Source organism: Panthera leo, chromosome D1, assembly GCF_018350215.1.
Source record: "Panthera leo isolate Ple1 chromosome D1, P.leo_Ple1_pat1.1, whole genome shotgun sequence".
Lineage (NCBI taxonomy): Eukaryota > Metazoa > Chordata > Mammalia > Carnivora > Felidae > Panthera > Panthera leo.
Window position 1 is genome coordinate 101752545 of NC_056688.1, and position 19109 is coordinate 101771653.

The 19109-nt window shown below is 39.5% G+C and overlaps 1 protein-coding gene across 1 annotated transcript in view; it reads right to left on the minus strand.

Moving 5' to 3' along the window:
- Positions 1-19109, minus strand: part of LOC122200739 (fatty acid desaturase 2-like protein FADS2B) — a 29307-nt gene that overhangs the window by 3621 nt on the left and 6577 nt on the right. The window contains exons 2-9 of the mRNA XM_042906462.1: positions 16656-16766; positions 14829-15026; positions 13234-13335; positions 8698-8823; positions 5824-5884; positions 3055-3131; positions 2763-2860; positions 1687-1783 (exon numbers count right to left, since the gene is read on the minus strand). Of these exons, the coding sequence (XP_042762396.1) occupies positions 1687-1783; positions 2763-2860; positions 3055-3131; positions 5824-5884; positions 8698-8823; positions 13234-13335; positions 14829-15026; positions 16656-16766 (870 nt within the window). The remainder of the gene's footprint in view (positions 1-1686; positions 1784-2762; positions 2861-3054; positions 3132-5823; positions 5885-8697; positions 8824-13233; positions 13336-14828; positions 15027-16655; positions 16767-19109) is intronic.

The window sequence follows — 19109 nt, forward strand, 5'->3', positions numbered from 1 at the left end:
TGTCTCTCAAAAAATAAAGCGTTAAAAATTTTTTTTCAAAAAATAAATAAAAAGATGATAAGACATATTGCTAAGAAGTTTATGCAATGCAATAGATATGAAGAAGTATGTGGGATTTGAGGGGCTAAGTCACCATCAGCCCTTGGATACAGAAAGCTAAGGTGTCACGAATGATGACTGGCAAATGGGAAGTGGGATTGTAGGATTTGGGTAGAGACTGTAGAGATTAGAATACCATTTCCATACAGTACATTTGAAGGACTTCTAAGTGAGAAGTAAGGCAGTTAATTGTTCGACCATGGGTTCTGAGAATAGAAATGCATTTCAGTAGAAGTAGTTTCCTTTGAAATCTAATGTATTTTATTTACACATTTAAAACCATTATCCTGAGAAGGAGTTCATAGGCTTCTCTAGGCTTCCAAGATTAAGAATCTTTATGATTGCCATTTTATTCGCTGCCTTTCTAAGGTTGGGGTTGTCACTATTTTGAATGTCATTTTTGTGGTTGTTCTGTCAGCGTTTCTCAGAGTGTACTTCAGAGCACCCCAGGGTTCTCTAAGAACCTTTCAGGAGATCTGCAAAGTCAAAACTACTCCCAGAATACCTCTAATACAGCATTTGCATTTTTCATTTCCAATTTCTGATGCTTGTGCAGTAGATTTTTTTTTTTCCAGAGGACTCTAAACCTAGAATGGCATCATCAGTTTGATGTTTAAAATGTACTGGCTTTATTCTTGTTGTTTTAAAGTTAATTAATAAATAAACTTTTAAAAATTCTCAGTTTTAGTTTCAAATATAGTAAATATCAATGGCTATAACCCACATTAAAAAAAAAAAAAAAAGCTCATTGAGTCCTCAAAAACTTGTACGAGTATAACTTTGCAGAGTGTAAGGTGGTCCGTGACCAAAAAGTTTTAGAACCAATACTCTGCTTTAATGCAAGGTCCACTGAATTTGGGAATGAGCTTGGAGAAGGAAGTGGTATAATCATGGCCCAACCACTGGAAGGCTTAGGAGTCAAAGGGATTCTATACTGATCATAACTCTGTTAATCATTAACTGCATGCTCAAAGAGCATGCCATGTCTCCTCTCTGGGTCTTTCTACCTATAAAATGACGTGAAGTGACTTCCAGGGACCATCTAGGTGTAAAATTCATTTTGTGATTCTAAGAGCTCAGATTCACTTGAAAGACTGGGTTGGGTGGGAGACAGGTCAGCAAATGTTTTCTATAAAGTGCAAGACAGTAAATATTTTACTTCTCTGTCATAGTTACTCTGTTTTTCTTTTATAGCATGAAAGCAGTCATATATAATATGTAAATGTACAAGCATGGCTGTGTTCCAATAAAATTTGATTTACAAAAGCAGGCAACGAGCTCCATTTGGCCCTTGGACCGTAGTTTACTGACCCTTAGTTTAGAGCAAAGGCTCTGAAATCAGACTGCCCAGGTTTAAAACCTGCTTTCTACCACTTATTAGCTGGGCAATATCATACAAGGTACTCAACTTCTTCATGCCTTACTTTTACCATCTGTAAAGTGGTAGTAATCATAGCACTCGCAAAGCAGTGGGCAGTGCCTGCCTCTTAGCAAGCATTTCATAAGCATAAATTATTATCACCTGAGGTAACTAGACTCTAAATCAGTATAATCGGAAGGACCTTTTCCCAGGAACTCCACCATTACCTGAGTACTGAGCCAGTCCCGGTTCTCCTCTTTGCTTATTCTCATAGGTACATGGCTCATCTGGGTAACATATGCTACCCAGGGACTTTCGAGAAACCTTTCAGAGAATAAAAAGAGAAAGTGATGACTTCTTGGGGTGTTTCAGTTCCCAACACTGGGCTGGCACAACTGCTGGAAGATCTGGCTGAGCAATGGAGGAAATGGAAGGGAATCAAAGGTTCCAATAAAATGGAGGACACTTGTTTTCCTCTTTGGAGGCCCTTTATGTGTAGAGATGACACCCTGGGTTTTGGGCACAAAACCAGCCTTGCAGCCTGATGTATGAGTGCAGTGACCCCAAAGTTTTCTGTAGCATTGGTGCAAGGATCAAAGGATACCTAGGGCATATGCAAAGTGATCGACAGCCTTGGCTTTGCCATCAGGTAGAACTTGGCTCAAGTTCTGGTGTGGCCCTGCCACTGGCCCCTACTTGCTCTGTAAGTTTGACAAATGACCTAACTCTCTGAGGTTTCGATCCCTTAGCAGAAAAATGAAGATGATGCTATCTACATTACAGGGAGGTGCAAGGATTACATCAAATAATATAATGCAGGTAAATCCTTTATCAAAGTTGTGATGCCTAGTAGTTGTCAATGGCATTATTATGTAAGAGTTAGGATAATAATGTGAAAGAATGGGAGACGAATAAATTGGGAAGTTGAAGAGAGCTGTTTAGTCTGAAGCCATTTTAGTTTTGGGGAAATCTCTAGTCATAAAGACTGTCCTTCCATTATTCTTGGCGAGGTTATGGTGTCCAACTGGATTACAATTCTAAAGGACTTGGGGATCAGATGGAATTCTTCAACTGAGAATTAAGTATGTAGGAAGAAAAGGACAAGATTGGGCAAATTCTTTTTTCAAACAACTCTTCTTATTCAACTATTTCAACTTAAAAAAAAAACGTTTTTATGGAAATGTCTCAGCTACGGAGCTTGGGCATGGTGTTCCAATCTTCTGCTAATCACAAATATCTCAGATAAGGAATGTAGGAGAATCATATAGGTTATGGGAATAAAAGAATATTCTTGCTTTCTTACTTTACCAAAAATATGAGCAATATTGTTCCGAAGATTCCATAAAAAGGGCCAAACATGATAAAATAGCGGATATAAAAGCTGCTGACCCAGGCAAACTCCTGCAGAGAAAAGTAATTGACAGTTAAATGCCCTGGACACAATTTCATTTCCCCTTCCCCAGGTTAGGGCCCCTTCTCATACTGGCTAAATCTTATGCCTTATTGCTCAAGGAAGCTGCATCTAGAAGGAGCCAGGCATTTTCCACCCCTTTTTCTACCTGATCTAGCTTCAGAGGATGAGTCAAGTTACTCACCCCCCAATACTTTTGGAGGTACATCATTTCCATGGACATCAGGTTGGCATACACAGGCATTAGGAGAAAGAGCCCAACTGAAAAAGAACACAAAGAAAAGATGGTGACTAAAAGATGATGTAAGTAAGCAGAAATCTATCTCCTTAACATGCTACTCCTGGAATGTTGCCCCTGAGAAGGGATGCAAAGTGGAGATCCACAACCACTTTCTGGACTCCATGGAGTTCTTCGAGTCTCTGAGGCTGAACCAGGTTTTGGGTCAAGCTCTCTCAAAGAGACTAAGAAAGAGGAAGCTTTGAAGATTTGAATCATTCTTGATGGAGCAACCCAGAAGAGCTTCTGCTGCAAAATTTCAAGCTTTCTCAAGGTCCATGGAATCCATCATCATCACAATTTTAGGAATGGGCCCTGTCACAATATGTCAAGGTGGCAGAAACACAGAACCTGTACTCACTTTCTGACCGGATGGTTATTTACCTGCTTCTCCAGGACCAGGGGGGCTGTCTAGAGCACAAAGCAGTGTGTTGGAGTCCTGACTTTAGTCGAGCCCTCTTTCTCCACTAGGTCTCAATACTGGGTTTCTGACTCTCAAACTCTACAAACTCTTAGCATGAATGATTTGGTCCAACCTCCACACTGAGATACTTCAACAAACATGAGCATAGTTTTTAACAGTTCAAGGCCATGCCTCTGGGATGACCCCAGCCCCCTTACAGTTCTGCCTGAGAAAGTTCAACATTGTCAACTGAATTTACTGTTTGTTCTAGCCAAAGCTGACTGCAGGCCTCAGGCTTAGACTATTTCTGTTAGAAAACTTACAATTGTAAAATACTTTCTCTGACTCTTTGTGATTGATCTTCTACAACCCATAAATGCCTTTATCAAAGACCTGAGAGTCATTCCTTTGAATGTAGTAAAATCAGGATAGGACCCTATCTCCCAGCCTCTGTACGGGGGGCAATAACCTGACATTTTTGTCTATGTCCCAGTAGGACAGTATTTTTTTGGTTGAGAACCACTGATCTAAAGGAAATGTTTGGGGCCTGCCCTAATTTTGTCTCATTTCTCAAATGCGTAAGCATGTTTAGGACGAGCATAGCTTGAGGTTCCACAAAAACTTTCTTTGTGAGTTGGTATGGGTTTGATTTTGGTTAAGAGCAAAGTATTTTTGCTTATGATATTTTATCATAGTCAGAATTATTTAGCTTCCCTATTTTCTTTCAAGCCAGAACACATATTCAGGTTTATATATATTTCTTTCAAGCCTGAACACGCATCTATATTATATATATATTTGTACATACATATGATTTTCACTTAAACTGGGTGAAAATATCATAAAAGATTTCCAGTGACTTGTGGTTTTGTTGTTGTTGATTTTTAGAGAGCACCTGAGTAGAGGAGGGGCAGAGAAAGAAGGAGAGAGACTCTTAAGCAGTCGCACACTCAGTACAGAGCTCAACTTGGGGCTCAGTCTCATGACCCTGGGATTACGACCTAAGCCCAAATCAAGAGTTGGGTACTTAATCAACTGAGCCAACCAGGTGCTCCATGTGACTTGTGTTTATGAAGTGGGCATTTAAACATTTGCAGGATTACTGAACCTCAAAGATTGGTTAGAAATGCCCTGTACTTTCCACTGAGAAACTGAACACATGTCTTAACAGTTATTATTGCTCCTCTTGAAAGCTTTTTAATTTTAGGTTTATTTATTTATAATCTCTGTACCCAACATGGGGCTCGAACTCACCACCCCGAGATCAAGAGACACATGGTCTGCCAACTGAGCCAGCCAGGAACCCTGAAAGCTTTTTGATACACATGATACCAGTTTAGAAATTAAAAACCCTTTATGTTACAAAATATACTTTGAATGATGGAAGGTTTCCTTTGTGTTTTAAAATATCTTTACAGTTGATTGTTCAAATACTGGCTTTCTGTAAAAAAACTTATCATGATAATTTAGACTGTTTGTATTAGGATATCAATACATTTTGTTGTTTGGGTAGTTTTAATTACTACCTTACACACACACACACACACACACACACACACACACACACACACACATTCTGCAGCTGTATGTAGACCATGGGAGCAACCCGCTTCCTCTCACACAGTAGCTCTCAGGTGCCTTCTATTCCTGAGCTTCTATATTCTCTGGCTTCATAATGTCAGTGCTTTGGCATTCTTTTCCTATTTTTCCTCCCTATCAAAATACCATTATTCTTTTCTTCTTGACAGGTGTTTAGTTTTCCTATGATAGTCTCAGATGCAAGGCTTAGTTTGGCATCCTGACTTCATCCCTCTTGAACTATCTCATTAGATGCACATTAGAAGTACCTATTTGCAGGATGCCTGGGTCGTGCAGTCAGTGAAGCTTCCGACTTGGGCTCAAGTCATAATCTCATGGTTTGTGAGTTCAGGCCCTGCATCAGGCTCTGTGCTGACAGCTCAGTCTCAAGCCTGCTTCAGATTCTGTGTCTCCATCTCTCTCTCTACCCCACTCTACTCACACTCTGTCTTACTCTTTCTCTATCAAAAATAAATAAATATTAAAAAAAAATTTTTAAATACCTATTTGCTTTTTTTGCTTTCCTTTTCAGACTTTTGCCCCCAGGAAGTCTGAAATAAGACATGCTACTTTTCCAAGTCACAATAAAACATGGCCTGGTCTCTCTGTGAAAGCATTGCTGTTGTGCCGTCTGGCTTGACAACAGCTTGCTTCAAGGACACGGTATGATAAGGAAAGTGGCTCCAAGGACTCACCCATGTAGAAACACAGGTGCTGCTTTTCATAGTTGTTGTAACTGATTTTCTTCTTGCCATTCTGAAAGGAGAGAGCATAAAACTAAAATAAGAGACAATGCTTGTGGTCGTTAATACTCAAGAACATTGCTCTGTGTGTGTGTGTGTGTGTGTGTGTGTGTGTGTATGTTTAAAATCTCTATGGAAAGAGCCATATGGTCAGAATTTGTTGGCTGTCACACTTGAGGCACTAGAAGAACAAGAACTGGAATAAGAGAAAATATTGCAGCATCTTTTTTCTTTAATTAAATGTGGGTAATTCTTGCATTTGACTACGGGGATTGTGATTTTTTAAAAATTCCTATGGTACCATTTTGAAATTTTTTTGTCCTTCTATGGAGTGGAGTGGTGATCAAAAGGGAATATTTCTGATGAGTTTTCCTAGCTTCTCTTCACTATGGTGTTTAGAAGTCTGCTTGAAGCTCAGTCTCCATCTCCATTCATTCATTCAACAGATATTTGTCAAATAGTCATGTGTAGAAGATAGAGGCATGGCCCCTCTTATCTGTCCCATCTTCTCTCCTTTGTGTTCTCACTGTGGATCTCACACTGTGATGGACTATTTATAAGGTGCAATGATATTACTAAATCTTAATGCTGGTAATTCGATTCACTTTCTAGAGGAGTCTCCTTAGTTAATTTATTGTATGCTTAGTGCACAAGGACAGCAAACACCCTGAGGGGAGGCATAGAGGTAATGGTTAAACTTCTAGTACCTAGTAAACATACAATAATGTTCAGTTGAAAGAAAGAATGAATGAATCAAAATTTACATCTGCTCTATAGTTTTATGGTATGTTCACTTGGTCACAATACTATGGGAAGTGTTTGATTTCTGCTGTCCCCCATTCTGCTGATACCTTCCCTCCTACATATAGATATCTTTTTGTATTTGGATGGCAGGGTTGACCTTTTCTTCTCTTACTATGATAGATAAAAATAAATAGCATAATGATGATCTAATAAGAACCATTTCCAGTTACTCTCAAACCTGCAGACATTTAAGTAGTGGGAAACATGGGGAAAAGAGCAGGTGGAAATTCCTGGGAGCTGGCACACCTAAACAGAGGACTGATTTTGAGTATCACTCCAAAGGAGGACTCTAAGTCTTTCAGAACATGAGCACAGAACCTGGAAAGTAGAATGTTTGAAGAAAATGGTAGAAATATGACAGTAAAATGAGAATGAAGAAAAAGTTCAGGGCTCATCAGAACCATTTTTTATGTAAAACAACTGAATTTTAGAGTTTAAATAATTTCAAGCAATGTCTCGGACAGTAGTAGCTCTGCAACTGTATTAAATGGAGCCCTAGGGTCTAGGGAGATGTTGACGAGCAACTGTAAAACTTGGAGAGGTGACCTCCACCATTTGTGAAGAGGCAGCATGCATACTGAACATAGCCTTAAGGAGGTACTTCTGGGGAGGGGCAGCCTGCTTCATAAAATTCAGTAAGACAAACCCTTCTTACTCTGTGGGGATGATTAGAGAAATCAAAGTATCACACTTTTGTTGATGAGCGTAGGAGTCCACAAACATCAGGCAAGTCCAATTTGTTTGTGGAGCCATTGTCAAAAGCAACTGATTTGTGATGGCAGCCAGAGATTTTTTTAAGATTATTTATTTTGAGAGAGACAGAACAAGCAGTGGAGGGGCAGAGAGAGAATAGGAAAGAGGATCCAAAGCAGGGTCCCTGCTGACAGCAGTGAGCCTGATGTGGGGGTTCAAACTCAGGAACCATGAAATCATGACCTGAGAGGAAGTCAGACGCTTGACCGACTGAGCCACCCAGGCACCCTCAGAGACTTTTAAAAATCTTGTCAAGGGATTGTTTCCTAATTCAGTGGAGAAGAAAATTGGGTCTTCCAAAGCTGGGAAAGCTTATTTTCAAAAAGTTGCACAACTTTTGGTTTATGTAGCACAAAGCACAGGCAGCAACTGACAGAGCTATTCTTACTTTTAATAAAACTCCTAAGTTGTTTTAGGAAATAGCAGCCTCTTCCTAAGCACCGGAATCTCGGGATCTACCATTTCCCTAGAGGGGGGAGATCTTTCTGTGATTATCCTCATACCTCCTTTGTTGAAGTAAGACTTTCTCCTTAAAAAAATTGGTAATAGTCCTTTACATGATGATTTTAAGTTGAGGCTAAATAAAATCAATAACTGAAAAATTCTGGAGTTGACTTTACCCTCCCTTTTCTATTGTTTAACAAGTCCAAATGAGAGGTGAGATCTCTAAGTGTCTTAGAAAACATTTGGGCTGTGGTTCATGTTTAAATGAACAAAATGAACATGAACTAAAAATACCAGCACAGCCTTTCCTCACTGAGCTAGACTTAGTTGAGATAGCTAGTTATTCAGGTATTTGTGATTTAGTGCTTATTGGATGTACTGATATGTTTTTTTCTGAGCGAATGTCTCATCCTCGTCCAACTTTGGAAAGTCATTGCCAACCTCAGTCATGTGGTTTCACTACCTTACAAGTAGTTGCCTTACAAGTTTGTTGCCTTACAAGTAGTGAGGGCCACTGGGCAGGGATCTGTCTATCACCAGGATTGCTCAAGCAGAGTGATACGGGTTATCATATTTCCTGCTGTTGGAGGTTGGCGACATGTCCTTTCAAGTCACAGAGTCCCATGCTTCACATCTTCTTCTATTCATACAACCCCAGAATCAGTTACTTCACATCTCTATACCGGACATAAAAGAAGGAGACGTGTTCTGAGAACATGCTTGAAGTGGGAACCCTCAGCTCGATCTTTCCAGGACAAGACCATAGACATTTCCAGGAACCACTTCCGGGAACATTTCTCATGTTTGCAGCAGCTCTAAACATACCTGGGCAGGCTTCAAATATCCATTCACGAAAAGTGGGCCTGTATTAATATCTGGGTCTTTGGGGTAGATGTTTGTTTTTACATGATGTTGGAAGTGTCGGTGATTCCACCAGCATGTTGACAGGCCCTGAGGAGAAGAGAGGGTTCATTAGCTGCAAGATTTCTCTCCTGGGATGTCCTTCGCTCTCAGAGTTTTCTGCATGCATCTCCAAAGTCAAAGTAAGATATCTGAGCTTCTGGAACTTGTTCCCTGACTGCTGGGTCACAGAATGGCTCATTGGACAGAGACTTTCAAAGCCTACAATCAAATAATCATGGGATCCAGGAACACAAATTCAGGCTAATGCAACTCCTGATCATGAAAATTCACAAAAACTGGTAAAATGAAATGTTTTTCCATCCTTTACTTTGGGTGGGGGTCCTCATTAAAAAAATCCTGAAGGTAGGAAGGGCAGTTAGTATTCTTATTTTACAAATAAAGAAAATTCAACTCTAAAACTTTAATTAGCTCTCGGGAAAAAAACGGTCCTAGGAATCCTGCTTTAATCAGTATTTCAAAGAATCATGGATCTGAAATGATTTTGTAGGGGGCTTGGCTCAGATTCTTGCATGTTCAGGCTTCAATGATCTCATATAAATATAAATGAGAATAAAAATATTTTAACTGATGCCGAGTTCAAATCATCTCTGATTAGGTTGCTTATGATTTTCTTTCTCTCAATGACAGTATAAAGGTTTTAATAGAGCAAGGATTTGGTAGCACATCAATGTGGTTTCCTACCCTGGATATAGAAATACTGCTGTGTGGTCTGGGTAAATTTCACCCTCTTTGAGGCTCTATTCCATCTGCAGTAATGACATTTACCTCCATGGGTTGTTTGGGGAGACATGAGATGATGTATGTAAAATGTTGGCATATTGAGATATTCAATTTCCTCTCCTTTCCCCTATTACATAGATTATTACATAAGAATAAGCAGTATTTGTTTTTTATTGCATATTTGATATATCTCAATAACTGGCCTATACATGTTTTACATCGTCACTGTCCAATATGGTAGCCATGAGCCACAGGCTGGCTATTGAGCACTTGAAGTGTGACCAGTCGAATTAAGATGGCTGTATGTGTATAATATTGGATTTTGAGGCATGGTATGAAAAAAGGAGTGTAAAATATCATATTAACAACTTTCATATTGATTACATGTAGAAATTATAATATTTTGAATATATATGTGGTAATAAAGTTATCTTTTAAGATGTGGTGATGAGAAAATTTAAAATGATTTATATCATTTTAATGTGGCTTAGAATTATATTTCTGTTGGGCTATACTCATCTAGGCACTATACATCCATGGTAGAGGGGGAAGGGAATGTTTGAAAATCATGTGAGCATTGCCTTCTAGTCTTGTTGCAGAGTCCTCTCTTAGCAAACCCTCGTGTTATCATCCCTCCGGAGTGATAGTCTCTTTTTACCACTAACACTCCCTACCATCCTTATGGTGGAATCTCTCTTCCTGCATCCCACATCTCTTCCCTGAATCTCATGCGTGAAAGGGAAATCACTTTCCAAACATTTCCTTGTGGGTGGTTCATGATATGTCAAACTCAAGGTGTACTCATCAATTTTTATTCCCCCTGTGGGGTCTCCATTGCACTCTGCTCGTCTCCTACCAAGCTGCATACCACCCACTCACCCTTACAGTTGTGCACTTTCTCTCTGTTTATCCGTTCATTATTTATTTTGAAATACCTCCCATGCATCAGACACTGAGCCAAGTATTTGCTGTATAAAGTTAGACATGATAAAATGGAGCTCCCACACTTATGCAACATACAACCCAACAGGAGCAATACAGAAACAAGGGCACTGTGATAAACAATGATTCACTTTGTTAGTTTAATCCTTTGTGAGCTAACATTTTGACTGTATCCTTGCAGTCAATGACTATCTGTGGAAACTGGTAATGTCAGAGTAATTATGGGTGTGATAAGGCAGCTGGCTCTACCCTCACCCCTCGGTCTGGAAGCCACAATTACTGGAGGTGAGGGATAGTGATCCAGCTGAAAGTGAAGATAATCAGCTACGTGCAAATAGGTTGCCCCTGTACCAAATTCCATATAAGAACCACCCTAAGTCATTCCTCATTTCCATGTTAGGTCCTTTCTTGGTGCATTATAAGAATTCCAAACATTGTTCTGAAGCCATTTGGGGGCTGAATTCAAATCCCTGCTACTGGGTGTATGTGGCGTTGGGTAATTTCCTCATCTGTGAAATGAATGAGAAAAACGTTACAGGAAATAACATACTTGACACTCCCCCCCAAAAAAATTATTTTAGGATGTAGTCATGGAAACAGGATAGGCCAGATTTTCAAGGCAGATCTTAATATCAAATATTCTATCTCTTTGTCCCTATAATGACACTTGATTCTTATAGTTTTCAAACTGGGCATGCTGGGTGTTGGGGAGGGGATGTCGAAAAATATGCTACAGGGAGTCCATTTTGATTTGAACATTGCACAGAAGTCCAAAATGTGTGCAGACATTTCAGAGTGTACTTTCAGAAGGGCTCTTTTGCTGCACACACACACAAAAAAGCAAAGACCAGACATACACCATTACTAGCACAGGTAGTGAAAGCATATTCCAACAAAATCTCAATATATATTTATGCTTTTCCATGGGGGAGGGTAAATTGGCATGAAATCAAGTTTTGAAATTTAAAATTGTAATGTATGTAGAAGATGAAGTTGTTGCTGCTTCTATTACAATTTTCCTTGTTACCTCCCTCCTTCCCAACTTTCCTTCCCCTAGGTAGTTTACTGTGCTGCAGATGATTGAAACCTGTATTCATTTTGCTCACAAATTGCTGGTTTTGCCTGCAAAAGGCCCAGTGCACTCAATTAGCTTTTAGAGCATTTCCCATTTACTTCCTCTGTTCATGAGTTATCAAGGTTGTGTTCATTTCAACTAGTGCAAAACTTGTTTCTGGCAACACAACTCATAGAGAAAGAGCAGTGTACAAATTTGGACCAATGGAAAAGCAATGATTTTTTTTTAAAGCACCAGCAAGGGTAGAGCTTGAAACATTACATATACTGACACCAGATCAACTGTCAATTATCTCCAGGTCACATGAGTCTCCTTTTCCCTCTGACTTCCTCAAAACAGGGGAAGGAGACTGGGAGGGTCCATTACCTAATTCTTTGTGCGGGATTTCCTTCTTTTATTCTGTGGTAAAGATTTCTGATTGAACACAGAAACAGTGTCAATTTAGCACTAGTGGATGGAGGGCAGAACAGTGCACCTACAGGAATTTCCCAGTTAAATAAAACATCAAATAAAATGACAATATGTTATTCATTCTAACAATTTTGAGTAACAGACATAATTCTAATAGGAACCCAGATCCCACTCAGTGTTACTGAATCTACTTAAACTTTGTTTGCTCGACTGGAAAGAGGATAGATAAGACGGTGATTTTAAGTATCTTCCAGTTAAGTATAAAACAACAGTGTTAAGACAAAACAAAAGTGCCTATGAGTTTTTTCTAAAATGAGCTGGCTTGAATGCAATATTTGGCTTCGTGGAAGGCTCAGAGGCATTTCTCCCCTGTCTGGGCCAGTGTACATAGTCACTAAATCCTAGAATGTCCTAGAAAAGCAGACATCCAGTTTAACTCCTAATATTAGAGATAAGGACATGGAGAGTCAGATATCAGACAAGATCACACAAGGGGCCTTTTCAGAGTCAGATCTAGCACCCACTCTTAGCAGTCCTGTACTGTTACCTTGGTTCATCCATCCATCCATCCATCCATCCACTCAACAAATGCTATTGAAGGCTTACTATGTGCCAAGCACTCTGCTAGGTGCTGCAGCATAGTGGCACATAGGACAAAGTATATGCTCTCCTGGAGTTTGGGCAGGGATACAAGGCCAACTGCCATCATCATCACTGCTGTTTCCAGCCTTCTGGGATTTGCAGCCCTTGACTCTTGAACAGTGCCATCTGACCTGTCTTGTCCACTTTTTCTCTTTCTCTTCACTATTATCTCTTCTGCATCCTTTCCTATTTCTTCATAGCCCTGTCTTTCTAAGACAAATCGGGCTTTGCTAGATTCCTGTAGCTTCCCAGCAGTAAATATTCAGATTCCTTCTAGAAACATTCCCATTCATGATTTTACAGAGCACCTCTTCATTTATAAAGGTACAATTGTTCTCCTCCAAGGTGGTTTCTTAATTGGGTACCAGGGACTGGGCCAAAGACTTTATTAGTGTAAGAAAAAAAAAACTGTTGGAATTTACTAAATAAAAATAAACCTTCCCTCATAAAAATTCCAAATTCTAATTTTAACATATATATTATAATGTCATATATATATATAGTACCTACATTTTTATTATATTTATATTTATTTGCAAATCTATGCACAAACACTTTTTTTACTCCTATCAGCACACAAATTTGGTAACCATAGTCTGAGGAAATGAGTTTTGAGAATTCCATCATGCTCCATGAACATCCTGTACCTTGAGATGACCCATCACAACTTTTTGCATCAAGCGGCTCCATTTGGACTTTGGAAATATAGAAGTGTGTCCCAAGTCATGTTGCAGAAAAAAACACTGAACCTAGAAGAGATTAAGTTGTTGTTAGAGAGGTTGAGGAGTTAAGAAGAAATTAATCAATGAGCCCGCCCATAGATTCAGGAGCCCATTGGAGAAGAATGGTGGGGGATCTCATCTGGCCCCAAGCCAAGTTCACTTTCTATTTCCCACACATTGCATTCTTTCCCACTTGTGTGCCTTTGTGAACTGAGTTCTTTCAGCCTAGAACATTTTCCTTACCACTGTCAAATCTTCCAGTGAGGAGGACAAAGAGTATGGCCTTTGGAGTCAGGCAGATTTGGGTTCTCAACTGTTCTTTACCATGTATGTGTTGCACAGATCTTGGCAGGTTACTCAGTAGCTCTGAACCTCAGCTCTTCATCTGATAGGTAGGGATAATAATACCTTACTCATGGACTGTTGGCAAACTTAAATACCTCCAAAGTGCTTGGCTTATGTTAAGCACCAAATATTTGTTTCCTTTCCAGTTTCCAAAAGAATTGCTTTTCAAGGAATAAAGCAAGTTGACTTTACAAAAAATAAATAAATAACATATCATAAATTCTGGAATTAACTTTGACATTAATTTTCCATAAAACCTTCCCCAGTTATCCCCATGAGAATTAAATGCCTCTTTCTGCTTTAACAGCATATGCTGGTTCCTCTCTTTGGCACCGATGTCATTTTGTCACATAGAATGTTTACCAGTTTGAACATCGGTCTCCCCAGTGGAAGACTCTTTTCCCCAGGGAAGGAACCAGGTGCATTTCCTTTCGTGTCCCCCCCACAGTGTTGTGCTCACAGAAACCCGTGTTCAGAGATTCACGCTTCATTCAACAAAGATTTATCCAATGCTCTGCTGGTGCCAGTTTGATTACAATTTATGGTGGAATCCATAAGTTCAGGTTTTTAAGTTTTTATGTAAATTCCAGTTAGTTAACATACAGTGTAATGCTGGTTTCAGATATACAATACAGTGATTCGACACCTCCATACAACCCCCAGTGCTCATCGTGACAAGTTCACTCCTTAATCCCCATCACCTATTTCATACATCCCCCCACCCCCTCTCCTTTGGTTACCATCAGTTCATTCTCCGTAGTTAAGATTCTGTTTCTTGATTTGCCTTTCTCTCTTTTTATTGGTTGGAAGATGAATAAAAGATAAAGGTGAGTGTTACATGGCTGAGAAACGACTTCAGTTACTGAACTGGTATGGATACAATTGGGCAAAGACGAGCATCTGTCATAAATTAAATATTTCCTATGTGCTAGTCATTGTGCTAAGTGTTTTATACGTTAACTTGTTTAGTAGAGAATATTTACATAAAGATTGTTATCCCGTTTTACAGACAAAAGACTGGGTCCTGGCAAGATGTGGTAACTTGCTGGTGTCAGATGTGGATTAGTAGCTTGCCAGGAAGTGTCAGGAAGCACCTGGTGCAGGTCTAAAGGGAGAAGGAGACAATTCTGAATTGTCCCCTAAAGCCACTGCTTGATTTTAGGGTACGTGCTTACCTGGGAAATTGTGAGAAGGAAGGAGATGAATATTGTCACAGGCCAGCCACTGCCAAAATGCCACACTATTAGCCAAGCCAGAGTTTCTAAAATCAAGATCTGGGCAAAGTGAAGGAAGAAGAACACTGGGTTGACCTTGAACATGTTCATGGCCTCTAATGTTCTCCGCAATTCTCGGACATCTTCCACCAGCTGGGACTGAGAAATAAATGTTCAAGGAAGGAATTAGTTCCCTCAGGGAACACAAATGAACACAATTAATAATCTCTTTTATTACTTTATTAATACCTTACTTTTATGAATAGAAATTTAAGGATATTAACAAATTTAATTGAGGAAAATTAAAAACATAAAACTATGAGCAAACAAAACCTTTTACAAAGGTTATGATAATATTTTTTTTTTCAGGAGAAGAGAAAAAATGGGTAGTGATTTGTAAACTGTCCTCAAACTGTTTTGGAACTCAGAAACAGTAGGGTTTGGCGGGGAGGTCTAGGAGTTATTGTCTAACAGTTGTTAGGGGAGTAGTGTCTAACAGTTGTCTTTTAAACCATCAGTATTGTTTCAGGTATTGATTGATCACCGATTATGCTTCAGGGAACTGTGTGGTCTGTATGGACTTGTGTTACCATACATACTTTACACAGAATTTTCTACCTCATCATCAGATCAGTTTTGCAAAGGGCCCTTTCATTAAAGATGATAAAAATAGAAAAATGCAGTTCATGTAAATTGGTTCAAAGGAAGACTTTCCTGTGAGCTGCTTGATGGGCCACTAGGAACAAGGCAGGATCTCTTGTGGCATTAGTGTGTGTGTGCTGATGTGTATGTGTGTCTGTGTGTATGTGTGGGAGGGTAAGTTTCCCGGTCCTATGTGTGTGTGACATGCATATGTGCATGTGTGTGCATGGTCAAGGCTAATATTGGTTTACAAGCTTGCCAATCAAACTGGAGAGTCAGTGCAAGAGATGGGAAGAAATATCTCTTAGCTTAACGACTAATGGGTTTGAAACCAGGACAGTTGACACAGCGACCAGGGCATAAGAAAGAAAACAAGACTGTTCAAGGAGATACACAAAAGGAGAGAAATTTGTAGCATAAAAAGAAAAAGCTATGAACATAATTCTAGAAGCAAAATTTTAATTTGGACTGGGGCCAGAAATAAGTGACTTGGAATCCCAGTTTTCTGATACACCAACTATGGGACTTTCAGAAAGCAATTTATTTTCCTTGGACTATAGTTTCACCAAATGTAGAAAAGGCTTCTGTTATGATATATTCACATCTTTCATCCAATAGCTATTTATGGAGTCTGTACTATATGTCTGATCCTGTGCAGGGGGGGTTCTTGAGTACACAGAGATAAGCAATATAGATAGATAGATACTTGGATACATAGATAGATAGATACATAGATAGATAGATAGATAGATAGATAGATAGATAGATAGATATTCCCTGCTCTCATGGAACTCACTTTAAAAGACACAGACATCAAACATTTTTATAATCAGTCACTGGACAAAAATTGTATCTAGATATATCTGGGCAAAAAAAGAGGTACTTGGAAACATGGAAATTCTGTTTGGTACAGGACCAAACATTTCTTTCCTTTTTACACAGAGGTTTAAGAATTCTGAGTGTCTAAGGAGGATGACATTATTTTGTAACACGTAGAAGCTACTCATTTATGGTATAGCAGGTTCACCCAGCCATGATGTCAGGCATCTCACAGAAAATGATCAGTTCTTGGATATGTCAGGAATCGCTCAACTGGCCTTTGTCCTCATCCCTCCGCATGTTTCTGAGTCCTGAGACCCCACTCACACTTTTGTGTCTCTCCTGGCTAGGCTCTTCTGGGGCAAGCTCTCCGATGAGCAGCGGCTTAAGGTACAATTTTACAATGTCAAGGTCCAGATGCATGGCTCTGAAGACATCCTGTAAATCACAGAGAATTGATAGAGGCTTAGGAGACACATGCTTATCTACAGAATAGTCCCCTTCCTTACCTTATCCTGTGCCCATCTTGGGAATCAGCAGACTCTATTACAGAGGATTTCTTCTAACCCCAGGTTGATGTCTCCAGTTGAACAATCAAAATTACCCTTGGAGATACTTTGTGAAAGCTTCATGCTGGAGATCCCCCAGCTTGATGCACTGCTTCATTAGGCAAGCCCAACACAGCCAGGATATTCCTGATCATTGGAAGGGATCGCTGTTTACTTTATTGAGCACCAGAAGAATTAATTTGCTGGAGTTAATAAGCGATGATGAATCCTTAAAGTCCAACATCAGGCTTGGTGGAAGTTGCCCACACAGAAACATGCAGCAACCATGACTAGCTGTGAAAAGCACATCTCCCATCAAATCTCCCTCTTGGTTCCTGGCCAAAGCCAAGAGGAATGAAACATTTGAGTTAAGTTATTTTTTTAAAAAACTGGTTAAAGTTGACATTGATAGTGTAGGATTAATGCACAGGAGAGAAAGGGAGTACAGCCCTTGAGGTCTGAGCTGTCTAAAGTACACGCTTTTCACAAAGTTTTTCACTGGAGGGGTCTCATCACTCTTTCTAAACAGTGCTAGGGCAGTCTCTGCAAGGGTTGTGACAGCCAGGCACATAGAGATGACCAACTGCTTTTCCCCATCTCAGGTCCATGTTAAGCAGCACCTTGTGGGTAGAGGCTATGTGAAGTGTGGTGGTTCCTATATCCTCCTTATATTTGGAACTAAAAGATATTCTCTTTCCTTCCAGGGATTTAAACCATTTTTGGGGAAGGAAAATTCTCCAAGAGGTGGACTTTCTAGGCTTTCTGCTAATATGACTTTGGGTACAGGAGTTATTAAAAGTGAGGGAATACAATCAACATCATAAGTTGAAAACATGGAAGCCACACCCACGACTCTAAAGTGCTGGTATCCCATAGTACTGACTAGGAAAATGGACCCTGGAGTGGCCTTTCTTCATTTAAATTCTAGTTTCTACTTACTAGCTGTGGAGCTATGAAGCTGTGGACAAGTCTCTTGACCTTGTCTGTGCTTCTGTTTTCTCTAACACAAGGGTGATGACAATAGCCAACCAATTCATAAAGTTACTTTAGGGATTAAGCGAGTCAGCATATTAGCCATCTTTCTTATATGTATACTTCTAGTGCTAAGAACTTACTATCTACATTCTCTTCAATACAGCACCTCAGAGATTTTCTTCCTATACTCCAATGCTTAATGTGTAATGAACTCTGAATTATTTTAGTGAATATAATGAAACTTCCATGTTCAAAGTGCAAAGCACCTTTAGATACATCTAAGAAATACGTAGAAGCCTACTTTCTAAGAAGGTGTTTATGTAATGAATAACATTAATTAGAAGGGTGCAATATCAGCTTTTTAGACTTACTTCTCCTTATGGTCTCTAGGTTCAATGATATAAAAAGGGCTTTGTATTTGCTAGAACCAGTCCAGTCCCTACTTTCCATTCTGCTTCTGCATACTTACTCTGACCCCCTTTGGAAATGCTATACTATATAATTTCACATTCTACAACTTTAAAACTTAGTTTCCTGAGCCAGGAAGACAGCCATCCAGTGATTAAGAAGGCTATTAAGTATTTCAGAATGATCCACATTGGCAAAATATTCTACCTGTTCTTTAAGAGCAGATAGGATGGAAAACATTCCGGTGGATCAAGATAAGAAGGTAGAAGAAAGGTAAGCCATTGAAATTTCATTTTACTGTGAGCAGTCATTCAGAACCTGGAGCAGTGTGCTGACAAAAACATTCTTCTGGGTTCATCGTTTGTTTGTTTGTTTGTTTGTTTGTTTGTTTGTTTTGTTGGTTGGTTTTGGTGGGGGGTTATTTGTTTGTTTGTTTTTTGATTCACAGCAAAATCCATAGGCAACACTGCAATAACAGATCCTAAAGACCAACAGAGTTTTTCCAGAATAGTAAGCCTTGCCCTGCCATGTGGACCTCTTTTCATTGTACTGATGAGCAGTACAACAAAGGAGTTTACATAGTCTTAGAATATTCAATGTAAAAGAATTTCCTAATAGAGTCTGGATATTGTGGAAGTTGTGAAATCCTCTTTTTGAAACACCTGTAAAAACAGGCTATGTTATCATATCAACACACTTGGGCGAGTATATTCGTGCTGAAGGAAGGAGAGGGGGTAAAATGAAGGGGAGATGGGATAGTGCTAACTTCTGTTGAGCGTATCTTGTGTACCAGACAATCTATGGGCCAACTCATAATCATCACCTTAGATCTGTGAGGTTCCATCATTTG